We start from the raw sequence: 26,162 nt of genomic DNA on the forward strand, positions 1-26,162 counted from the left end.
TTTTTGAAACTGTTACGGTTTCTGTTTTATTTCTGTTTCTGTCACTTCCTGGGGGGTATTCCAGAAAGCAGGTTATGCTAGCTCCCACGATAAGTTTGAGGCTAAGAAAGTTGATAACCTCAGCTTTCGGTTCCAGAAATGGAGGTATGTTTCAGGGTACGTCAAGTTGCCATAGCAACTCATGCTCTGAACATAACCTGGTCGGGAGCAGGTTTAGTTGAAGGTTAGTTTGTTTACAGAGAGGTGAAGCAGCATGGCGTGTCCATTTGAAGATGATTTAGTGGATGAAAAAGCTCAGATAATACTTTTTCCACCATGAGAGGGTGATAAGACCACATATGGATGTTGGAAAGATAAACTTTTTTACTTTGATCTAACGTAATTATTTGCTTCAGTTAAGATAAATCATTTTTTTTGTTAGAAATTTTTTTTTTTTTAAATTACACGTAGTTTTCAGACAGTTATTTTCCTTTCGTTCAAATTAATTCAATTAAGTAGGTGTAACTTTGATGCTGCTGTTAGATCGGCACCGCAAGGGATTCTGGGATATCATTCCCTTTGCCTGTCTGGACGGATTTGGGTTTAAGTGTGGGTTTTTTACAAAATGTGTTTAGTTGTATAGCTGTTTTCCTGTGTTTCACCGTGTTTGGCCGAGCTATTTTGTCCTACTATGCTTACGTCTCTGCACCATGAGTGAGAGTAAAGGATAGGATGATGAGTTTATAAAGCACCCCTACCGCTTAGCGCTGTTATGAGAGTGACGGAAAATTCTTTAGTGAGTTTTTGCACTCGGTGCATTTTTTTCCGTTCTTTTTATTGTTGTAAAAATGAGCATATCTGCCGGCTCAAACTTAGACATATGAAAGTTCAAGAAATATAAGTAATTAAGATGGAAAAAAGATTAATGGATTAATGTGACATTTAGTTAGATAAATACGTAAATTTGAGTTGTATAAACAATTATTGAGTTTGAATAAATTTAACTAAATTATTTAAATTATTTTTCAGCCGTGTTACTTTTTTGATGGACTTATAATTTTTAACCGCCGTCATTAAAATCTCAGACGCCGTCTCACTTCCGTCTCAAGTGTCGCGCTTTCTTTTTTTTTCTCCACGCGTTTCCATGGTGACTCCAGAAATCGGCGATCTATTGAGAATGTCTTTATGTACCGTGCGTTAACCCAGGGTTACCAAGTCGAGCGTAATTACGCCAACTCATATCCGGTCTTTTGGAACTGACATACCCCGAGTAAGCAAGTTCAGGCGGATTTCAGCCAGAGTTCAGGCTCAAAGTCAGGCTAGTTTAAACATGCTTCCTGGAATACCCCCCTGTCCTGTGTTAGACCTTGGTTGTGAGTCTTAACTTTGGTTCTCCTCTGTCCTGATCGTTTCCACCTGTGTCTCGTTGTCTTGCTTGTATTTAAGTCCTGTCATTCCCTTCCTCCTGTGCTGGTCCATAGATTATATTTCGGCTCTTCCCCTGTTTCGAGTGTTTTTAATGTTTCGAGTTTTCTAGCCTGCTTATGCAGTGGTTTTTGGTTTGTAGTCTTTTGTTAATATTAAAGCCCCTATCCACCTTGAACTGATGCCTCATCCTCTCTGCGCCTGGGTACTCCCCCAACCACCCGCCATAACAGAAACCTCATATTTTAAGTAACACAGTAAATAAATCTTGTTGAGTCACTTATTCTTTAAAACACACTATTTAAGCAATATCTAATGAAACCAGTGTTTTTTGTTTTTTTTTAAAGTTTGCCTTTTTTAAGGAGACATTTGATTTGTGAATAGTTTCAAGACACATATGTGCTTGACTTAGGGAAATTGGAGAGTTTTTTTGTTTTACTCCTATAGTATAAAAGTCATTTAACAACAGCAGGACAAGAAAACATAATTTTTAAGAGACAATTGTTTTCAAATGTGTAGTTCCGGTCTTACTTTGACCCTTTTAAGACCTGGCGTCCATCCATGTGTGGATATCACATTTTGGGTTACACTTCCACAGTTTCTACCCAGTGACTGGTGCCTTGTTGAAGAGATATAAAAACGGCATAAGAGGAGCTCAGGTCTAAAGAAGGCAGAATGGGTAGTTGGACTGTGGTAGCACCTACAAATATGACAAATTTAGGAGAGATAAGTGTAAAACCCACTTCAAAGTTTTCAGTCACCAAAGAAATATACCTAAATATGATTGTTTGTAGCTCATTTCCAGATCTTTTTTTGTCTCAAAAGGGCATCACAACTTATTTTAAGAAATCTTAGAGTCAAATTCTACCAGTTCAACTGGCAAATTCTTTCACATATAACAAGGGAAACACATCTCATATTCTGTATGTTTTAACTTGGTTTGAGAAAGACATTTTTCCAGTGTACAAATAAAAAAATTTACGTTCAAAATCTCTGAGTTCCTTATGTTTTCACGTTTTAAATGTAATAACACATCCCGAATCCCTCGTTAGATGTTTGTCTATCATTTCACTAAAATTTATTCTGAATATGCTCCGTAATCATGAAACTTTTGTTAGTATGCAGACATTGAAGATGCATTTGAAAAAACTCAGTGTCAAAAAGTTAATGTCATCATCCAATCAGTGATTTCCAATAATACCTACCTTTTCCAATTTCTTATTGGTATTTTGCTTTGTTTCATATTTCATTTGGATTTATGGAAATTACTTAAAACAACGTTACCCTAACCCTAAGCCTTTTTTGAAACGTTTCATTTGTATTTAGTTTTATTTTTTGGGAATTTTGTTTTGATTTTTAAAATGTAATGTATTTTTTTTCATTAATTGTTTTGTCATTATAGTTGGTGATGTGATCTATAATGTGTTATTGCATTGAGGGATTTGTTGGTGTGATTTGGCCTTCAAGGCCACCGTAGACATAACGGCATTCGTTGCTCTTATCTCACATAGAGCTTTCTGGAGTAAATCAAGGTATCCGCCAGCTGGGCAACCCAACGTCAGCCCCCCATGTGTAAAGACACTTCACACATGTTTTTAGCCAGTATACGTGAGTAATAATATTAATAATAATACATATTATTTTAAAGCACCTTTAGAAACACCCAAGGACGCTGTACAGGATCAAAAGTGAAAAGTTTATGTTTTTATTTCTCATGTGCTTCAAACTCATGAAAATAATTGGGTGTAGGAATGCTGTGCAGGAAGCCCGGTTTTGATCCTCGGACACCCTATGAAAACATAGGGTTGTGTCAGGAAGGGCATCCGGCCACAGCAGCTGTGCGAATCAGTAAAAGCTGAATGGTTGAGGTGACCCTTGAAGGGAAAAGCCAACGCAACATAAACAACATAAACATGAACAACATAAGGAGAAGCGGTGACTTATTTCTTTAATAGGATCATCTACGGACAAATTGCCACCCTAAAAGCATTTAAAAAAGAATTTGCTCTATATGCTTATTTTATAAAAATGTACTGACTGAGCATGCTCTTCTTACATGTTTAATGTAAAGGTATTTTTTCAGCTTACATTTTGTAATTTCCACTGGAATTACAAATAGGTTCTACATCAGGATTTCTGGGAAAGTTGTCCAAAAAAAAAGGTAAAACATTTCATAATAAATATTTTAAAATTATGTAAGACAATCTCGTAAAATAAAAAAGGACATGGAAAACACTAAGTGTTCCAAAAGTGTTCCATAAATTATGCTTTAAAAAATAAAATAAAATAAAAAACTCAATTTTCTGTCTACCCATCCATTTAACTATTTTTACATAAATACCTTTGAGGTTATTACAGAATTAATATAGCCTTACAAAAGTTAAACAAATTAATGATTAAATAGTGTTATTAAAAAAGTATTTGCAAATAAATGAGAAAACCGTTTTCATTTTTTGGACTTAAAAAATCAATTATTTGTTGATGTTTATTCTCTCCGTTCTCTCCTCTCTGACTAGTTACACTTCAGCTCATGCTACAAAGCATCAATTTAAAAAAAATCGTTCAAAGCATTTTGTCTCTAAAATTTCAAAAAATTTTCATTACACATTCAAGAATTTTTCATTTTTTGTAGAATTCCATTTCTATTCTGATCATTAAAAGTTAAAAATAAGTTGTCCCAGAGACATGAGTGTAAAATCCTGAAATCTTCACAGCATTGATATAAAAACAGTTAGTAGTAACAGGAATGTAGCTTTTTTGTAACGAGTGTTGAGGTTGAATGCAGGTCAGCTCAGTGGGACCACAGGGACCACTTCAAGGACGCATCTGGACCTCAGTTCGGGACTGGATCCGTGCACATTTTGGGCAATTTCTTTCCATGAAGCAGCGCTTGTGAAAGCAGGCTCTGCACACTGAAAGATGAAAAAAAATCCTTGACTAGCACATAGTATAAGCAGTAAATAGGACAGTTTCCATATTTGTCCCCTACAACACAAACAAAGCAGCGTGATGGTGAACTACAGTATATCTGAACCAGAGAGTTTTGTTGGGGCAAAGTCTCACAGCATCAAAACACTTGATGCTGTGAGCTGCAGCCTCCTTCTAGTTATTGTCGGATCCACATATTGTGTCTCAGTCATAGACTGTAAACGAGACCTGGACTGAGTGCCCCCTCCCCTCTGTCGTTCTAAACAGGAAGCACCTTTTATCTCAAAAAGGTTGAAATCCCGTAGACTTTTATATTGTAATTCCAAAATGTTCTTTTTTTTCCTTTGGATTTAAGCCTTAACTTTTCTAAGATGGATCTATCCTCTCAAATATCATGGATCCTCTTTAAGTTTCCTCACCTTTGCAGCGTTTGCATATGTTCCTCTGAAATGGAAAGATGACGTCTTTTTGCCGACAAAATTCACAGATAAATCCTCTGGACAAGCAAAGCTGTGGAGAAGTAGAACAAAACGTCAGAGAGACTTGATTCCACTCATTAATAAATGATCTATGTTCTGTACATCTAAAGCTGTGGATTAGGAGGACATTAGCTGTGTTTACATGGACACAATTAATCCTGATTAAAGCCTGATCAGAATAAAAATGTGTCATGTAAACACACCATTTGGAATACTCTGACCTGATCAGACTCATTAGGATCAGAATTTCCTTCTGATTGAGATAGGTGGGTTATGCCCATTATTGATCCAATCTTGGTGCATGTAAACAGTTTATTCCGATTGTGGGTCATTACTGCGTTGGTTTTTACTTCCTGCATACACAGCGTGTCTCTGAAGAGAGCAGCCAAACTCCGTAGCTTTGTATCTGCAAGCAGGGGAGGGTGCTTTGATACAGTGTGCGCTCTTTAGGAGGTTTTGGACCCCAATCTGATCGGCTGCTCTGCGCGGGTGAGCTGCTGGACTCAGGAGAACTGTGTCTCCAAGCAGCTGCTGGACGGTGTGTGAGCTCTGGAGACGGAATGCGGGAGTGTGCAAACAATCGTGTGAATTCGTGTTACCAATTATGACCAGAAAAATAAAATTTTAAAAGGCTGATGTTATTTGCACTTGCAGCCAAGATGCACAATGATGCATTGCCCACACATATTTGAAGTCCATCTAAGGCTAAGCCTTGTTGCGGGTCCATACGGCCAAGAAAAGAGTTCAGCACAGGCCACGTGTATTTAGAAAATGATGTGCAAGTAGTCACTTTAAATAAATAAAACAATGTATTACTTATTAACAACAATAATAAAAGCACGTTCTGAATATCATCTTGCTACGTGCTAACAGCAGCCATGTTTGTTTACAACAGAACTCTGCTACTTCCTCTTCTACGGCCGTTTAGATAGTTCTGCACATGTCAAAATGATTTATTCTGATCTAACGTGAGGCGGATGTAAACGTTTGTTATACTCAGGGCCACACTGTACACTATTCAATTCTGATCTGGGGCCTCATTTATAAAACTTTGTGTAGGATTTGCGTCAGAAGTGGTGTACGGATGAAACATAGGATGTGCGTACGCACAGAAATATTCGGATTAATAAAACTGTGCGCACGCACATCCTACGCATCTTTCCCTTAATAAATCACAACCAATTCTAAATGCAGCGCAGCTTTTGCGGCCTCATGACACGCCCATAGTTGCCCATAAATAGTCCGTGAAATGCCCACAAATTAATATTCATTGATTGCGAAATCATGGCAAACACAGAGAGGATATCAAAAAAACGTAACTTCACTCAATGTGAAGTAGAAGTTATCGTTGGCGAGGTGGAAAAGAGGAGAATAATGTTGTTTGGAGGGCACAGTGTGGGCATTACTAATGCCAAAAAGGCACGTGAGTGGCAAATGTTTGCAGACGCCGTAAATGCTGCAGCCGCACAACCTCGGACCGTGGCCGAAATAAAAAATAAATGGTCGGACATGAAAGTCGAGGCAAAAAAATGTCTGCCGCTGCATCGCCAGAGTGTGTCTGCCACGGGTGGGGGGGCGTGGGGGGAGACTGGCGGCAATAATTGGGGAATCCCTTTTAAGTGGAGTGGTGACTGAGGCGCAGGGGGAACACCGACTCGCCAGATGCACCGGGTGACACCCCCCCAAAAGCCCACAGAAGTCCAACAGGACGCTCGAGGAAGTCGGAACCGGCTCATAAGCCACTCGTCCTCGTTTGCCAGCAAGTTTTCTTGCTGTCTAAAGATGCGTTCACTCCGAATTCTTCCATTTGCCACATCTTCTAAGAACGCAAGATCAACCATTGTGCGTCATTACGCATTGTGATGGGGCATTTTATTTCCCTCCATTTAATTACATCTGACAAGCTACAGATGTCGGTAATAATCGGCGTGGAAATGGGAAATTGATCAGCGCAAATGTAATTTCTTGTTGCTTTCTGAATGGTTGAGACATACGCCATACATTGTTTTATCAAAAATAAAACAAACTAAAGGCATATGCATGAATACCATAATTCTGTAGCTTATGAAGAAATGTTTTACTATGAAAACAACTTTCCCCAGTGGACAATTAATATGTCCGTCTGTGTGTCTGTCTGTCTGTCTGTCTGCACCTATATCTGCTCCGCCAGACGGACACACTGACGAGAATATCAGTTTTGTACATTATTTCGTTCTGTTAAATATATTATTTATGAGGATAAATTGCACAACATGCCAATATTGCAGAACATATTTCACTTTTCTTTCTGCAAATATGTGTTCATTTGAATTTCTGTTGTAATTTTCGTTTGATTTTTTTGTTTATTTCACTGCTGATCGATCAAACGGGTGTTCGTGTAGGCTGTTAATTGTTAGACTTGCTTTGTGAAGTCTTCATGTTATTTATGAGAGGCAGTATTGTCATTTTCACTTTCACGTGTTTCTTCCATCTGCCGACGGTGTCGCCGTTTCTCATTTCACCCGTTATTGTGCGTACCCCTGGGTCAGAGCTTGCGTGAAGGACCGCACATTTTCCAGTCAAGTTTGCTTTTTATAAATATCAACTATTGCGTAGAGAGTGGCGTACGCCTTCTTTTGTGTGTACGCAACGTTTATAAATGAGGCCCCAGATCTTTAATCACATGTACATGCAGCTAAAGTGTCACGGTCTCAGACTGACCTCACAGCTTTCTACGTGACTGGTGGCAGAGAGCAGCAGTGCTCTGGCTGGCGCTGCCAGCTGTCCTTTCTTCGCCCTCAGAAGGTCGTTGATGGAGAAGAAGAGCGGCACCTCCGTCAGGTGAGTTGGAAGCTGGTCAAACTCGGCCAACACCCTGACACAAACTCATCAGTTAGTTAGTGAAACTCCAACTGGGACTCACAACCTGAAAACTGATATTTATCTTTCATATTTATTTCATATCTGTTTATGGTTTCTGTGTCAACATATTTCAAAGGAAACAATGTAACTATGCTACTACTTTTTAGTATCATCTAAAGCAGTCAGTAGTCTGGAAGAGAAGGGGAGGGTGGAGCTGCTGATTTGTAGCAAATTGAAAAAGAGGCAAACATTTTGGTTTGAGTCTATTTGTCTTTATCTCACAAATCTTTAACAGTAATCTTCTCTAAAAGTATTTTTATGCATTTCTGCTTTGTGTTGTAGGATGTAGTTTTGAGTAAGGATACCACCGACACAGTGTTGATGGTATAGTTGCTAGAGAACCATTTCAGCTTTACTGCTTTGATATTTTCTTTATGAACACAAGAATAATAAATATTCCACCTTCCGGAGAATCTGCAGGCTTTCAGCAGCTTCTTGATGCCCATCAGCTGTTCTTGCAGATCCTTTTAAAAAAAAAAAAAAGGAGACAAAAAGAACTGCTTCATTTTTCCCTTTTTGCAGAGTTCAACTACGCTTTTGTTTTTTTCTATCAATCAATCAATCAAACTTTATTTATAAAATAGCACTTCTCACTCAGTTGCGCATCTCCAAGTGCTTTAACATTAAAAACAGAAAACACACAATATTACAGTAAAAACCCAACCCACCCTTCCCACTCCCCTCCGTTAAAACATATGACCCATGACCCCCACGTACAATGAATAATGACTATGTAACTGTAAACAAATAAATAAACAAACAAACAAACAAACAAACAAGTAAGCCTTGGCTCTGCTGTGAGGAAACAGCATATGGGAATCTCTTATACCAGGAGCAGCCTGGCCATGGGAGCATCGCCACAGCGCCCACCCAGGCTGGGACAACAAGGGTCCACTTCACAGCCTTGAAGCTGCAAAGTTAGACTCTAGCTGCCCCAGCAAGGGCGACGACCACGGCAACAACCACCGACCAAGCCGGCAAGCCCCGGAAGAAAAGATCCCCATAAGAAACACTGGGGCTGCAATCATGATAAGACTCTAAAATTAAAGACATATCATGTATATAAAAACATAAAATTGAGAATAAGATGCATAAAATGAAATTCAATACATAAAATAGCCTATACTAGAACTAATAGAATAAATTAGCAGTTAAAATCAACTAAAAGCGAATTGTTTTTGTAAGTTGCTTTGAAATGTATTTCAGTATTGAACTCACCCTGAACTTGCTGAGCTCTTTCACTCGGCTACAGAGCGTTGTCCCCACACAGGCCAGGTCAAAGAGAGGCTCATGCCACACGGAATCCAACAAGTGTTTGGAGAAATCACTCACAGAGTATCTGTCGGTTCCAAACCCAAAGGTCAAAGGGAATCCACAGCTCATTCATGTGTTGTCCAGCTACTTATGACCAAAATTTGAAACTGATGCTGAATTTGTCCAATTCTGATCAGCTTTATTTCATAAAGTGCAAAATATGAGGCTCAAATTCAAACAAAAATTCCCAGTAGTCTTTCATTATGATTAGGCCATTTTTAGACAAAATCAATTGTATTGCTTCTAGGACATAGTTTCTGCAGAGCAGCAGGAGTTCCTCAGAAATTTACCTCTAAGCTGTGGGAGGGACTGTTGGGTCCGAGCAACCCTATGGAGTTAAATCAGTCTCAATAATAAGAAATGCACACAACCTGTTTCACAAACACACACGCTCTGATTCACAACTGTAATTTTACGCAAACGTGCAATATAAATTTGGAAAATGCACACGATGTGTTTCACAAACACACACGTTGTGTTTCACAATTGCACACCCTGTGTTTTACAAACACACCAACTGTTTCACACATGCACAATAAGTGTTTCTCCCAAATGTGCTCGCTGTGTGTGTAACAAACATCATTTTTAGGTACACTTGTGATATGAACTCACAGATCGTGCAAATTTTAGAATGTGCATTCATGGCTCGTAGGTTTATTGCCTTTGGTCGTCAAAAATTAGTGGCTTGTGCAACTTTCCAGTGGACTTGGAAGCAAGGCAACAGTGGTTGAATGCAGCTGGCAGCTGTCTCCTGGTGATTGGATTTGCAATACATTTTTCACTCAGGATAGTTTGCTAATACTTTCTTCTTATTAGCTATGATGCTAGCGTCATTTTAACACTCAGACACCGGTTCCCTTCGGACTGGATCATGAGGAGGTGGAGGAGAAAAATATTCAACTTCCACAGAAAGTTCTGTGGAGAAACTGGCATCACTTTGTACCACTCTCCATATTAAAAAATGCAGCGTGACCACATTACCTCAAGCCAACCTCCCTGTCAATCACAGATCGATACCCCCCCCCCCCCCCCCGTTTTTTTTTCCCTCTCCATTCTTCAAATCAGGGCTGAGAGTGGATTCAGCCTCCAACTGTCCTGTTGCGTTACCCCTAAAGTTAGAACAGAGTTACAATACTGACTTTAATCATGATGTATGATTTGAGGGAGCTTTACATCTCCTGGACTTTAAAACCTTTCTGCCATGCTTGTGTGCCGTGCACCTTCAGATCTGACATCAGTGTGGAAACTGGAGAAAGTCTAAGGGGGCATTCGATTGGCTGAAAGTGAGCACGCCTGCTTTGCTGATGAGTTTGACTGACAGATCCATTAGCCAATGGTGACATTAGTTGACCTGCAGCGTGAAGGGAGTCTCAATATTCACCGCAGAGAAATCTCTCACAAATGTGGGGAGATTCACAAATGAGAGCGGGTTTGTGAATGCACATTCTAAAATTTGCACGATCTGTGAGATCTTCTTACAAGTGTCCCTAAAAATGATGTTTGTGAAGCATCTATTGCGCATTTATAAAAAATCTATTGTGAATTCCTGAAAAATGTATTGTGTTTTTTGTGAAACACAGCGTGCACATTTGTGAGAAACACTTAATGTGCATGTGTGAAACACAACGTGTGTGTTTGTGAAACAAAGGGTGTCCATTTCCAAATTTATATTGCACGTTTGCGTAAAAATACAGTTGTGAATCAGAGCGTGTTCATTTCTGATTATTGAGACTGAATTAACTCCATACAACCCGCCCCCCTTCCCCTATTAGTTACTGAGACCTCTATGTTTACAAGCTCTTCCGCTAGCTTACAGCCCTCACATACCCAACCTAATATTATTGTAGCTATCTAGCCATAAAGTTTTGATCCAGATTCCAGCTCAGATGAGGAAAAGAAAGACATACATGGATCTATCTATCTGCAAGTGGATGCATCAGAATGCAGCAGAGCAGGGAGATTGTGGCCCACTTGGCATATTTTCTGCATCACAAATGCACTCTTTGTCAAACAAGATATTTTTTTTAATCTGCTCCTAATTTACAATGATTCTTTGTATAGGCTATGGCCTCCATCATCAAAAAAAGGCTACAAGAACATGTTAAAAACAAAAATTTCATCTGAGTTTTTAAAGAAACAATGCATTTGAGAAGAAAATTATGACTAGATTTTCAAGACAAAACCTTGCCGGTTCCAAACAAAGCTCAGCAGTTCATCCTGGATGTTTAAGGTTGTACCTGCTGAAGTCCCAGCAGGACAGAATCCGAGCAGGAATCACAGACTCAGAGCCACTGTGACAGCAGTCACAGAAATACCTGCAAGAGCATGAAGAATAATCAGGCTTAGTATCTCAAGTTGGATAACAAGATGTGAAGCCGAGAGCACAAACACTTCAGGCTGAGTTTGTTACTTGGTTGATGAACTTTTAGCTTGCATACCTGCCAAGGTATTCACAGTATCTGAGTTTTTTGATGTATCCTGGGGGCAAAAACAAGTCTTTTCAGTTAATTTAATTCTCAGTAAATGGGACTTTCTCAGGACATATGAGGAAGCTTGAAGAGCTATACGGTAAGTCCAGGATTAGCTTTTTCATTTATTGAGTTGAACTTTATTAATCTCATCATGACAGAAAATGATTACAATTACAGCTCAGTAGATCAACCAAACAAATAAGTAAATACATACATAAATAAATGTGCATAATATTAATAATATTTAGGTCGTCATGCAACAGATTGAGCATCCACGTGGGGGGAGGGAAATGGAGGTGTAATGCTGCATTTACACTGGCGTCTGCTGCCTTTCTTTTGTTGTGCGTCAAACTTACCAACCAACAGCTGCCCTTGATGCCTTAACGTTATCAAGGGCAGCCAACGTTTTTCTGGACTTCAAGCATTGCCACATCAAGGAAAACAGGAATGATGTCGAGCCAGTAGCTTGGGTTTATATGTTTTGGAGAGCTCTACAGAGGCGCCGGCAAGCAGGTCGCCATGTCTGAGCTCACCAGAAAAAGTCCAGTTGACTCAGCTTTAAGGCAACACCTCCTGGATGAATGAGAACCTTCTCTGACATCACACCATCATCCTTCTGCATGCTCACATGCACTTACAACAGCTGCCTGGGGGAGGCAGTACTGTAAAAAAAAACAAGCTCTGACCAGGAGCTACAAACTAAACCACACTAATGCAGAATGCTTCGACTGTAAAAGCCTCTGTGTAAATATTCAAAGTTGACCACACCTTCTCATCACCTCACATTCACATCTATGAAAGCTGTGCTTTGAGTCCAGATGTGAGTGTCATCTTTGCTGTACAGTACTTACTGGGCTCTACTTCTGTCCCACAGCCAGCGCACAAAAAGTTCTGCAAAGCCACCATTTCACTGCGTCTGGACGAGAAAAAGACAAGAATGAAACCTCCTTCCACAGTGATCCTGGACTTTTGCTGGTTTCCGGTCTGCTCAGACAGGATGCACACCTGTGTGATGGATGAAGAGTGAAGATGATCTGGAAGCAGGGTGGCGCCCATGTCAGAGATCCTCTCATTCTGGTCCTAATTTGTATTTCCTCTGTCAGGCTGCCTCTGCTGCTCACCACTCCTTCAGTGCCTGGCAGCTAAAGACCACAGACAGAAGGCAACACTAAGTTCATTTTTATGTTTCATTCTAACTGACACAGTCAACATTTCTATTTAAACTCCAAAATATTTCAAAAATGAAAGTACACATTCAGAATTAGTTACATAGTTAACATTCAGTTAGTTATATAGGCTAGAGAGGCTATGCTAGCCTGTTACCATTGATCCATGTGCATGAAGAGTAACACCATATTGAAAAGGTCAGTAAACAATGGTGCAAGAAGTTGTTACATAATGCAGGTATGCAGGTATGCAAGCTAAATTGCATATAGCGACAGAGGCAGTGCATTCACATTTTCATTTCATATTTTATATGAAATCACTTAAAGGCTTCGCTGGTACTAGGGCTACGGTGCCGATCCATGTCTCCTCCTATATAGAAAACATTTTATTTTTTTATTTTTCCACTACCCAGTGACAAACACATTCTTGGTGGGAAAAAGCAGTTCTCATTCATCCAGAGAGAAGTCAAACACATTTGGGCTGTTCCAGGTTTACTCACCTCCTGGAGGGAGCTGCGGAGACTTTGTCGGCCTCTACAGAGTTTGTGCGGCGGCAGCCATTTCCTCTTGAACTGGGACACCAGCCGCTGGGCCAGATACTCTGCACTGCTGTGTGGGACGTCACAAACACACACTTGCACCTCAACACATAAACAGTGTGTAAATCTGGTATGACACTTTTATAGAGGGTAGATATTTGCCTTACTTTGTGTCAGAATCTGTTGACAGAAGAGTTGTGTCGAGTACATAATCTGAAATTCAAACACATGTAACAGTGTTTAGAGTTCAAGGCTTTGTGTAGAGCCGTTTTTGCGACAAATGTTGCTGTTAACTTTCATATACAATGCTTTTTCACTTTCAAGAGCAGTACTGTATTTGACATTGATATTTGCTGCCCCCTGCTGGCAGTTATAATGATGTACATGTAAGCAAATATTTAGTGAGATTTTACTGCATTACTAGTAACCTTCTTTCTAAACTTTTCATTGAAAAAGTTAATTCACAGGAATTGTGTGGAACCTTTTTCCAAGTTTAAACTGTCTGAAAACCATCCCTTTACCTTCAAATCCGCTGTCAGTGGAGAGGACTGAGTTCATTTTAGGCTGCTGCTCTGGTTTGTTATCTCTCGACTCCTTGTCATTTTGTCCCTCTGTGGGTTCATCAGATCGTGTATGTGATATCCTTATGTCATCCTCTGAAGGCATGTGCTTGTTCCTCTCTGGTTCTCCGCCGTGTTTGCTGTGGTCCTGTGTGTGTCTGTGTGCTTTACAGTTCTGTTTGTGCGGTGGAGAGTGCTGTGCAGAGCCTGCATGCATGTTTTGGTGCTTCTCCAGCAAGGCTATCGTTTCATCAAAGCTCAGAGTCCATTTTGCTCCTTCCAGAACCTCCAGCACCATATCCACCACAATGAAGTGAGCATTTTCCTGCACACAATGGAGGAAAGCCTGATGAAGCGCAAAACTTTAATGATCATGTCAAATGCATTTATTGAAAAAGTTTGGTTTTTTTGCTATTATGACAGGTTTTTTTTAGGTGTTAATAAGAATCGTCTTTCATCAAACTAGTGGAAACTGAAATTCTTTTACTTAAAAGTACAAATTGATCATCAGCAGTAGTGTTTGAAGCTCTGCATCAGTTTTCTGTTCAACTGCTGTATTTGTTTTCCTGTCCAAACCTCTCACATATGACATGTGGACTTTATGCACAGTCATGTTCTTTCAGATAATTTATTATAAATAAAACAAGGATTAAATACTTTAAGTCTCTTTGATGTTGTCCTGTGGGAAAACTGCTTTATTAGTGATTATTTACTTCGTTCTCATCTCCTCCATAATTATCTCCAACTATCAATCCATTTTCTAAACCTTCTGTATTCCTTTGAGGGTAACGGGGCTGCCGGAGCCTATACTCGGCTGCTGTTGGGTGAAGCTGGGATAAACCCTGGACAGGGTGCAAGTCTGTCACAGGGCCACACAATCACAGACCCAAACACACTTTAGATTGGGAAAATTTAGAAAATCTGTCTGGACTGTTGGAGGAGGCTGAAGTGCCAGGAGAAAACCCACACAGGCAAACTTCATACAGAAAGGACCTAGGAGCTTTCTCGCTGTGAGGTAAAGGTGGTAACCACTGCACCACTCTGACGCCCAAAATTATTACCAAACAACCTTAATTTAAAATAAAATTTTGCTGCTTATTCTTTGCATTTCACCAAAAATGCATAAAAGCTATAAATTGCAGGTTGGAGATCAGAGCTCAGACTGCATGTCTAATTTTTTGTCAACTTAAAAAAGATCTATTTGTTTTACTAAAGAAGAAGCATGGTGCACAGGTAGTTAAGGTCTTCGACTCCCAATCGGAAGATCACAGGCTTGATTCCCACCCTATCCCCAGTAGCCACAGACTGGCACCAGCATTCGACGTCAGAGCCGTCATCAGTGTGTGAAAGGGTGAAGGGGACTGTGACTGTAAAGCTTTGGGCCTTCGAAGAAGGTTGGAAAGCGCTACACAAGAATACGCCATTCACTGTGACACTATGTTTCTGAAATCCAGGTTGTGTGAACAGTTCAGTGTTTTTTGGGGGGATATTACGTTTAAACAGCTGTACTGAATGAAATGTAAACATCCTTTCAGGTAACTCACCTTTTCCAGCTCACAGCAGGCCTTAAAGATGTCTGCAGAGAAATCTGAGACACCACTGCAGACCCTTTCTTTGTCACATGAAGAGGACCTGTAGCAGTCTAGTGAGAACACATACACACACACACACGCACACACACACACACACACCCACACACACATTTGATTCATCAGAAATATTAAGCTTTTCAGCAGAAAAGTATTTAACATAAGAGTTTCTCTCATTCCAAAAACAGTTTTTATCATTGTTTGATATTCGTTGTTATCTTTTTTCTTAGTCTGTACTTGTGAATCCTGCTCTTAAAGTTTATATTTTAAACTCTGACATAAAATAGGGGAAATCAGGAAGAATTCACCAGCAAACAATGATCTCTCAATCTTATTTTCTGATTGGCTGCGCAGCTTCTGTCACCTGCCTTACCGAGTTATACTTGTTTGGTGAACTTTAGTAACTTCTCACAAATTTAGTATAACTAACCTAGATGAATGATGATTTTCTGTGTCTATTTTTGCTTTTAATTGGAAAGCGCTTCGGCTGCGCGACAACTAAGAAACACTTTTTATGAATAAAGTTTGATTTGGTTTTAATGTGATATTAGAAATGAATAAATAAAAACTGATTCAAAATAAATCAGTTTCTTAAGCTGAAACATCTGTTTCCTCTGCTGAGTTTTAGACCAGCTCAAAAAAAATCATAATCTCATTACCAAGGTAATCAGCATTTCTCTAAGACATTTCTGGATCCAATTCAGCAGTTTGGATATTATTAAATAGTCAAAAATTAAAAAAATTTCCATTTTAATGGTGAAGCCCTTTCTTAGCAAATAAGACGACCTGAGATTATATCAGATGGAGGAACGCTACACTTCTCTGACCAAGAATCATTGATGCACGGGTTAATCTGACCTGCACACAGGTCAGTCCTGCACACATCCCACAGCCAAACTCATTCCCAAGAATCACCCCCCGTGATTTAGAATGACTGATATTTAGCTAAAGTTTTGGTTGGGATGCTGAGGTCTGGACTGTGTAAGTAGATAGCATTCCTAGTCCTTATGTGATTTAGATGGCTGTTTTCTGTGAAGGCAATATGCATTTTTGGCTATGTTTAGAGAATTATGGTTTCTACAGAAAGTGTATATACAGAAAGCCATATCTAAACTCACAGCATCACAGAATCTATTTTGGACCACGCTAAAAGGTATGGAAAAAATATTTTGAGAAGCTGTTATCAAATACCATAATTGTTTGTTATGGTAAAGTGTGAATTTGCACTAATTTAAATAAAGAAAGCTAAAACCTTCATTCCCGCATCTTTGAAAGATCTGCCAGCTGTCCCCATCCACTGATTCTGCCTGACTGTGGCTGCTGAGGATGCTGTTCCGATCGGATGAGAGGCCGACGCTGTTCCGATCGGATGAGAGGCCGACGCTGTTCCGATCGGATGAGAGGCCGACGCTGTTCCGATCGGATGAGAGGCCGACGCTGTTCCAGGCTTCATCCACCTGGACTGTGAACGTGCATCTGCTGGACCTCGCTTTGAATCCCAGATTCTCTACACTGCTGGCTTTCAAGGGTGCAGAACCAGAAGAAGAGGAGGAAAGTTCCAAGCTGGAACAACAAAAAAATGATCAATCAGTTTTGATTAACATATTTCTTATTTGTCCCATGGGGATGGATTTGTAAAGACCTGACTTTATTTTAGAAGCACAGAAAACAACCAGCTTTTCAAAGTTCAGGAACAGCATGTGCAGCAGATTTAGGAATGTGAAGAGTATAACACTACGCTGCTTTCATTCTATTATTAGAATCTAGACTATTGTAACAGCTCCAATAAAACCCCTTTAGATTTAACCTGAGCTCCTCAGGCAGATCAACACAACAGCTGCTGTTAAAGTTTTAGCCATAAAAACCAAGACACATTTTATTCTTCTAGCTGTGAAACTAGATTGCTTTCATTAAGATATCAAAGTTTAACAAAAACTTTTATGTGATCTTAATAATAATCAAACTACAGACATAAATGACCCTGTTGTTTTCCAGTGGACAGACAGATACAACCAGCACCTGTAACCGGACAAAGGAAATCAACTCCACAAATCCTTTAAAATTTTTCACTGAATCAACTGAAAGTGTGTCTTTTAGGTTTCAAAAGTATGCAAATAAAGAATGAGAAAGTTTTAGTCTGTTTAATTAATTCTAATGAGTTAATCATATATGTGGAGAATTTAGTGGCTTAGTAAAAAGATGGAGATTTCTGGGTTTGTTGATGTTTCTGTACATGAAAAAAGCCAGTTTTTACAGGTGTAAATATTACATTTTTGTTCCCCAAAACCCTAAAACTTGATTTTAAAAAAATGACATGAAATACTGGAGAAAACAAACAAAATAGCTTCTAATTTTCAGGTTTTCTTTTTCGAATTCTTTTTTTTTTCATTCAATCAAATGTTTTCTTTCAAGATCCACTCCAATGAAACTGGTGTTTTTGGTGTGTTTAACATGTTCTTGTTGCATTTTTCTGAAAAAAACACATTTCTGATTTTTTCTTTATTTAAATCATTGTGAATCAATAGCATATAAATAAATGCTGTTGGAAAAAGCTTATAAGTTACTACAGCAAGCCACAAGCTTCCTGCTCCGCTTCATTCTGATGCATCCACTTGCAGACAAATAGATTCATGAACATCTTTGTTTTCCTCCTCTGAGCTGGAATCTGGATCAAAACTGTATGGATGGATAGCTGTTAGGTTGGGGGTGTGAGGCACTGTAAGCTGGTAGAGCATTTAACAAAAGCATGAGGGGAAGTAGCGGCGGGCTTACCGCACACTAACTACCTGCTCATAACTTAGAGGTGAATTTCTAATGAGCTCCCGCTGCTCTGCAGAAACTATGCCCTAAAAAGTGACACAGGTTTTTTGACTTTACCTACAAATGGAGCAACTATAATTAAGACCACTGGGAATTAAAATAGATCAAAGGATAATCAGATAGGACTTTGTATGTAATACAGAAAAGCAACACGTTTTGATTCATTTTTTATATTATTTTTTTGTTATTTCTCTTTTCGTGATGAGGCCACACCAACAGAAATAGGCTTCACTGAAATGCCTGCTTTATTAAATTAAATATGTCTAAGTGCGTACGGCAAACAGCCATAACATAGAGGCAGGATAGGGCAAAAACACATGTATTAGTTATGATTTTTTATCAAACATTTTTCTTACAGATGCTCTGGGCTTCTTCTGATTGTAAAGATTCTGCTAAATGTGAGGAATCTGTCCTTGTTCTTCACATCACCTCTTTCATGGAAAAGATTTTTGCACAACGTACTGCAAATCTACTGAGAATCTGCCTGGCGGATTTCTATAGAACATGTCGTTCTTTTTAATTTTGTTTTTGTTTTTTAAAGAATAGATTCCTATTTACAAATCTGCACTACTAAGTCAGTTTCTGGTTCCTCTCAGACAGTGGAAGGCCAGAAAGCGTTCATGAACTGAACTGCCTCTGCGATGCAGAAGGGAACTGCCTTCTTAAGTCAGAAGGTTGCTGCTCATCAGGCACTTTCCTTCTTTAGATCACTTCAAGAGGACAATTTCAGCTAGCTATGACATGGCACCACCTGGTGGTTGTTTGGAAGCAGCACAGTGGAAGATGTATCTCAAAAAAAGATTGGTTTGATATCTTTTTTTTTTCATTTTTTTTTCAGACAAGTAAAGACTAATAAACCTAAAGCAACTCAGCTTTGATTGAACGGTGCTACTGAAACACTGAAACATTATAATAAGAGGGGAACTTTGAAAAATACTACTAGCTTTACAACAAAAAAGCATTGAAATAAAAAATAAAGTACAAGAGATTTTTTATAAAACACAGAAGAACTGTACCACAACAGCTCTCCAAAGTATGTCATTTGTTCAAGTATTAGCTTTCTGTTAAATTATTCACAAATGAAATTAGATCACTGTAGGTCACTAAAGATCTTTGCAAATAACCAAAGATCACTGTAGCTCACTGTAGATAACAATAGAGCAATGTAGATCACTGTAGATCATTGAAGGTATTTGTAAATAATGAAAGATCACTGTGGATCATTACAGATCATTAAAGATAGATAGATAGATAGATAGATAGATAGATAGATAGATAGATAGATAGATAGATAGATAGATAGATAGATAGATAGATAGATAGATAGATAGATAGATAGATAGATAGATAGATAGATAGATAGATAGATAGATAGATAGATAGATAGATAGATAGATAGATAGATAGATAGATAGATAGATAGATAGATAGATAGATAGATAGATAGACAGACAGACAACTTTATTTATCCATTTGGGAGGTTCCCGCATGGAAAATGACTTTTTTTTTTTTCATCAATGAAGATCAATGAAGATTAGTATAGATAACTGTAGATCACTGAAGGTTTTTGTAGATAACCAACAATCTCTGTGGCTCGCGAGCCATATATGGCTCTTTTGATGGTCACATGTGGCTCGCAGACAAATCTTTAATTATACTTTTTTTTTCATTAGACCAGTCCTTCTCGGGCGCGATGCGATGCCAGAGGCGCGCAGTAGTAGCGGTGCTTAGAGAGAAAAATCTGCGCCAGCATTGTCACTTTACTATTATCTATTAATTCACAGAGTTTGTACCAGCCGGAAACCTGTGAATTGCCGTGCCCAAAACTGCACGCTCCCGTCTCTGAGAAAGAGCGCGCAGTTGCGGGGACGGGATGTTAGAGGAAGAAAGCAGAGGGTGGGGGTGAGGGGTCCAGCAGCAGGTGAAACGCGCAGGGATTGTAATAACGTAAAACCCGCTGCCCGTCACTCACTGCAGCATGTGAGTGTATGTTTGGCTCCAGGTCTGCATGTGATCAGTCTGTCTCACATCTACAGAACATTCAGACCTACGATCACGTTTGAAGTCTCAACGCCTGCATGAAGCAGAATCTCACCACGTATCAACCAGACTAGACCATCAGCAAAACTACCACGAGAAATACTCATCATTTATTAGCAACAGCATAACAATGTTATTAAAAAGAATCCACAGACTTATTGTACTTTAAAAATGATGAAATTACATCAAATGCACACATTCACTTGTATATTTAGTTTTAAACATATTGTCGCGGACTGACTTGGACTGGGTGGCTGTTGGGCCGCGTTAAAAGTTCTGGAGTTCATGAACGCATCAAGCAGAGATCTGATTGGCTCTCAGTTCTGTCGCTCAGCCTGTTGTTAGGTAATTTGGACCAATGGGGTTCAGCCATGGGCCAAATAAGGGAAATGGGAGGGCTGACGCGGCAGGAGCGAATATAAAGTTGGGAGAAGCGCTCTCGTCTCAGCGGGAGAGATTCAGGAGTTGCTGAATTAATTGTACGGCGTTTGTTGCGGTCTGCAGTAACCAGAATAAAGAACCTTAAATGAGGTTAAGTCTCCATGCCTCAGTGTGGGAAAGAGACACTACATTATTGTATGGCTCTTTCGAAATTACATTTAAAAATATGTGGCGTTTATGGCTCTCTTGGCCAAAAAGGTTCCCGACCCCTGCTTTAGAGCAATAAAGGTCACCATAGATCAAAGGAGATTATTGTAGACTACTGAATGTCTTTGTAGATAATCAAAGATAACTGTAGACCACAAGAGATCAATAAGGATCACTATAGATCATAACAGATTAATGAAGATCACTATAGGTCACTGTACATCCCTAAAGTTCTTTGTGGATAACCAAAGATCAGAGTAGACCCCTGTATCACTAGATATCAATGACGATCAACTAATATTTGTTATCAAGGCCAATGGACTTTATTTTTTTTAAATAGTGATGCAGATGAAGATTTAACTTTCACATCTATTTGAAGTAAACATATTTTTAACCATTGCTAAGGGTGTTTTCAATTGTGATTAGTTTTATGTTTTTTTTTCTTTAGCGACCCTTGAAGCTCTACAAAGACCTTCACACTTTGGACACATAGACCCATATAGTTTTGAACTCACAGGGTGAGGGCTTTTTCCAACTCCAACACTGGTGTTTATGTTAAATATGTTTGATGTGAAGAGATTTTGTCTGGAACGGCTGGTGGAAGTGAACAGATTTGTGTACCTTGAAGGATCTGCAGGTGGAGTTCTCCTCCCATGCCAGGAGAGGGGTCTGGGTCTCCTGGAAAGGACTGGACTGCTCCTTGGCAGGAGGAAGTTTCCACCTCTAGGAGAAAGAGGAAGTGGTTTCTCCTTGTTCAGGATGTTCCTCTCATGAGGTTTTGGCTCCTCTTCAGAGCTGGAGAAAATGTTTTGATGTTTCTCAGCTTTGTCATTTTTTCTTCCTTTTTCGGTGTTTTTTGCAGGACTGTGGGAGTCTGTCTGCAGCAGGCCGGGCCGGGTTCGTCGGAGGGCTTTCCTTCTCGAGAAAGTCCCTTGTGGGAGCTTTTTGGGAAATGTGCTGGCGTCTCCTCCGCAGGTTTCAGGTGATGACAGAAGGAGAAGTGGCGCCTTGCTGGAACCAGCTGCACTCTGGTTCTTCTCAGGAACGCCGTGTAGTGTTGCTGATTAGAAGAGAAGAGGGAAAAGCTGAAATTAACTTTTTATGTTTTAGAGCCACAACCAGCTGAAAATACAAAAATCCCAGACTTTAAGAAAAAGACTAGGCACGTTACAAAAACAAGAAGTCAGAATTTTGGTAAAGGTGACATGTCAGTAACAATATTCAGATGATAAACAATTGGGGGGCTGCTAAGTGAAAAAAAAAACTTTGAAGATCCAAATGCATTTTTACACACTAGAAGAATTGATAAAACTATAATTAAAGCATATTATTTGAGTGTTCACTGCGACCCGTCACTCACAGCACGGCTGTAGAAACTTTCACTCCACGGGTTGAGTTGTCTATGACCTTAATATGTTGTGTGGGCTACCTGTGTGCCCTGTACAGGTTTGGCCAGTTTTTCACCCAAATCTACTAAATAAGGGCAGTTGTGAGTAAGTTTATGTGCGAAATCCGTCCCTCCTCCCTGACTACTAATAAACAATATTGTGCAGGTCTATCTAGATCCCTGGATTTTAATGAAATTCAGACACCGTGCTCACTACTTTCTTTGAATGCCGAATATCATGTCACCGATTTCTCAAAGTAAAAGTGAATTATGCTTGTGCTGCTTAGATGCTGACACCCTGGCCAGAAGGAGGACAGGGCGGACATCGCCTTTGAGGTTCTTTCGTCCTTAGCTTTCTTATTATCATTTCTCTGTTTATGAATTTTATTATGAGGGGCTTATTGTATTATTTTATTGCATGTGTGTGGATAGGTGTTGTTGCGTTCTTGTTTATTTTTACGTACAGCACCTTGACTGTTCTTTTTTCATGAAAGGTGCTTTAGAAATAATTACTTTGAATTTTAATTTAATAGGCACAGCTGTCAGGTGCTGCTTGTGTGAGTGAAGCTGTCTGTGAAGCTGCAACAAAGCTCAAAAGCCTGTTTGCTTCAGTGCAGTGGTGCTCACATGCATGTGTCAGAGATGCAGGAACAGGGGATTCTGCAGAATCCACGAACCAGCTGACATACTGGCCTGTGAAGGAAGAGGAGGACACGCCGCTGGAGCTTCCCATCTGCAAAGCAAAAACATGAGATTTCACAAGACGTGCACCTGACATCAAGGATTCTGGTCAGGCTGCCTTCAGTTACTGTAATGCAACTGCACTGCAAAAACTGAAGAAGAAAGTTAAAAGACTCTTGTTGCAAGAAAAATAGGTTCCTATTCTTTGTCTTGCAGGAAAAACTATTGTATTTAGCAAAATTATCTTAGTTCAAGAAAACGTGTCTAGATTGTTGCTTAAAATAAGAATTTTTCATACAATCATTTTCTTACCCCTTGGCAGATTATTTTGCTTGCGGGCAATAAAGAGCACATTGTGGAAACAAAAATAAGCATTTATTGGGAACTAGTTAGCATTTTGAGGGCACAAAAAATAGCATTTTGTGGGCAGAAATTCGTGTTTTGTTGGCACAAATTAGCCTTTTGAAGACTCTAATTACCATTTTCTAGGGTATAACTAGTATTTTATGGGCAATAGCATTTTGTGAACAATAACTAGCATTTTTTGGGCACCAATCATTTTGTGGGCTCTAACTTGCTAATACAAGTTACAATACAAGTTGCTAATACAAGTTATGAAATACTAATTTGTATCCACAAAATATTTAATTGTGGCCACAAAGTTAGAGGTAACAATACTTTTTTTCAATTGTTTTAATGTCATGTCCAAGAAACATACTCTAGAAATATTATTGATGTTGTTTAAATATTGAGTAAACTCTTCCTTTTTATTTCAAGTTTTACTAAAAATCCTTTTTATGACCTGTTGTTCTATTTGTAAACAATATTTTATTTTTAATAATAAATGTACACAACTGTAAGTGATGCTCAGAGTTTTCCTATTGTTCCAATTTCTTGAGAGTTTATTCGGACCTGCAAAAAAAAGCCACCAAGCAGCTGATGAAGCAGCTGCCAGGTTTGATCAAGGCTTAGCTAAAAAGTTGCATTTTTAGTCCACTGAAAGGTCCCGCCATAAAAATCTGAAGCTCGGAAGATTGAAAATAGTTTTCTGTTGTATTTGTAAAATCATGAAATGAGACTGTTGGAAGCCAACATACCAATTTGATGGAGACACTTAACTTAAGTGTAAGGGTTTGTCGGTATATTATAAGCTTAGTCTGGAAAAAATTGATGTTTTACAATATGTAAAGACAAAAAAGTTTTTATTTTAAAATTGTTAAAAGGCTGGATGTATTTTCTTTTGAAAGAGAGTCCTATTGTGATAAATAACGCGCTATACTATTAAAAACAAATAAAGATTTAAATAAAGATGCAAGTTGTTGTGCCCAAACATAAAGCACAAGGCACTCACAGCTGATTTAAGTGAAAATATTGATGCATATGAAGCTGTAACAAATAACATGATCAAAATCATAAATTAAATATTGACAGGCCTTATAAATGATCATGATGCAGAACATTGTGGGCTCTTGCATTATGACTACACCCCATCAGTCTGTGGTTCTACTGCTGCCCGGTCAAATGTCAGCCACAGTTCGTCATCCTCTTACATTGCATCCAAACGTCCTGAGGTGGCTGACAATCTTGCAGCAAAGGAAGCTGAACGCAAGATTGTACAAGAAGAGTAGAAACGCTGATAAAATGCAAACTCTTAAACAACCTGAAGTTCAAGGATCAGGGCTTGAGTGTCTGCAAGCAGCAAAAGAAGTGGAGGCAGCAAGAGCGGGATTGTAAGCCTGTGACAGCTAAGTGATGCCCAGTCCATTGGAGTTGAACAGGTTAGCCTAAATCTCATATCACCTGCTGTAGAACACCTGTCTCACAGAAGTGTGCCGAACGGCCCTCTTGATGTTGCTGAAATGCCTCAACCAGAGCAAAATGGTGTAACACTGACGAGATTAGCTACACTTGAGCCAACAGTGTTCAATAGTGAACTCATTCATTTGAATGAATGGAAAGTTTTTTAAAGTCCTCAAGAAAGAGGCCCTTCAGGACTGTTAGTGTGGAAGATAGAGGCTAGAATCACTCTTAGTGATGCCGACAGCTGGTCTCGCCATACAAAAGCGTCTAGAAGCTGTAATCACCAACAAAAGCTTTTCCAAAAAGTGTTAGTCCCACTTTGATCATATTTTCTGCTTTTGTATAAGGTTTTCTATTGACTCAACTTTTATTCTTACACGTCCCGATTTCTTTGTATGAGTTTATTTGGCGTAATGATAACGTACTTTGGAAATTTCTGTCAGTAGACCACTAAAGAAATCTTCTTACTGATGAAAACATTCATGTGTTTTTGCTGTACATACCATAGAAACAGAGCAAAACTTTTACGTTGATGAAAACCCAAACCCAAAATGTTAGATGGATTTTATTTTGAAAGTGAGTTAAATTGTCTTTAAAGTTGTGTGTTTCACCATGAACAGTATGAAGGATGTACATTCCAAGGTACAGATCTAATAATTTAAAAGCATTTTTGGACTTTAGCATCAATTTAAAGTGGCAACAAGGTTAAAAAGATTTGACTTAACATAATTTACCACAATTTGTGCAAAAGGTATTTTTAGTTCTCTACTCCATCTAAGCTCAGAAATTATTTTACAATGGTGTCTAAAGGATTTCCCCACATAAACCACCTAAACTTTGTTTGACTGCCTGCTACATAAAAAACTCATATTTTTTTTTAAAGCATGACAATCATATCTCACCCTGCCTGGGAAGAGCCCAGGCAGAGGTCAGTAGTGATTTGAAAAGGCCAAATGTCATTAAAGAACTAGACATCCAGAACCTAATCTGTAAATTCAAAACATTTTTCGACTTCACCTTCATCAAATGATCTTTTCTAAACCAACATGTTAGAGGACCTTCTGAACAAAACAGATTTATTATTAACCCAATAAATATGTCGACACTCTTCAAGCTTGAAGCACAGCTTCCTGTTTGTGTAGATGATAACATCTGCTGACAGTTTCCATTTAAACAACACAAAGCCATAAAGCTTTGCTTTTTAGATGACCACCTCACAAAGTTTTTCATAGTACTCACCATGCTGTGATCCACTGAGGCCAACCCGCAGAGAACCCGGCTGGAGTCCGACCCAAACGTGCCCTTATCCACCAAAAGCTGGGGCAGCAGCAGAAAGAAAGAGAAGTGGCTGATTATCAGCACTTCCTGAATTTGGCTGTCTGTGGTTGAACAGAGCAGTTTTCTACACAACCATCTGCTACAGACAACTGCCTCTCCACCATTACACTCTAATGCCCTCCAACACAACAGTTTTCACTCATTTCACCTTGGAGGA

General features: G+C 39.1%; 1 protein-coding gene across 1 annotated transcript; it reads right to left on the reverse strand.

The window, feature by feature from the left end:
• Positions 1 to 3,327: 3,327 nt before the first annotated feature.
• On the reverse strand, positions 3,328 to 26,162 carry rubcnl (RUN and cysteine rich domain containing beclin 1 interacting protein like). Its single transcript, XM_020713173.2, has 17 exons — positions 25,907 to 26,162; positions 22,814 to 22,919; positions 21,421 to 21,859; positions 16,604 to 16,914; positions 15,307 to 15,404; positions 13,724 to 14,087; positions 13,370 to 13,415; positions 13,164 to 13,272; positions 12,503 to 12,639; positions 12,349 to 12,413; positions 11,465 to 11,504; positions 11,264 to 11,341; positions 8,931 to 9,051; positions 8,115 to 8,176; positions 7,512 to 7,665; positions 4,752 to 4,842; positions 3,328 to 4,316 (listed from the first exon to the last, which is right to left on the reverse strand). Exons 1-17 carry the CDS (start codon positions 25,907 to 25,909, stop codon positions 4,219 to 4,221), a joined length of 2,322 nt encoding a protein of 773 aa, XP_020568832.1. The 5' UTR covers positions 25,910 to 26,162; the 3' UTR covers positions 3,328 to 4,218.

Source organism: Oryzias latipes, chromosome 21 (genome assembly GCF_002234675.1).
Source record: "Oryzias latipes chromosome 21, ASM223467v1".
NCBI lineage: Eukaryota > Metazoa > Chordata > Actinopteri > Beloniformes > Adrianichthyidae > Oryzias > Oryzias latipes.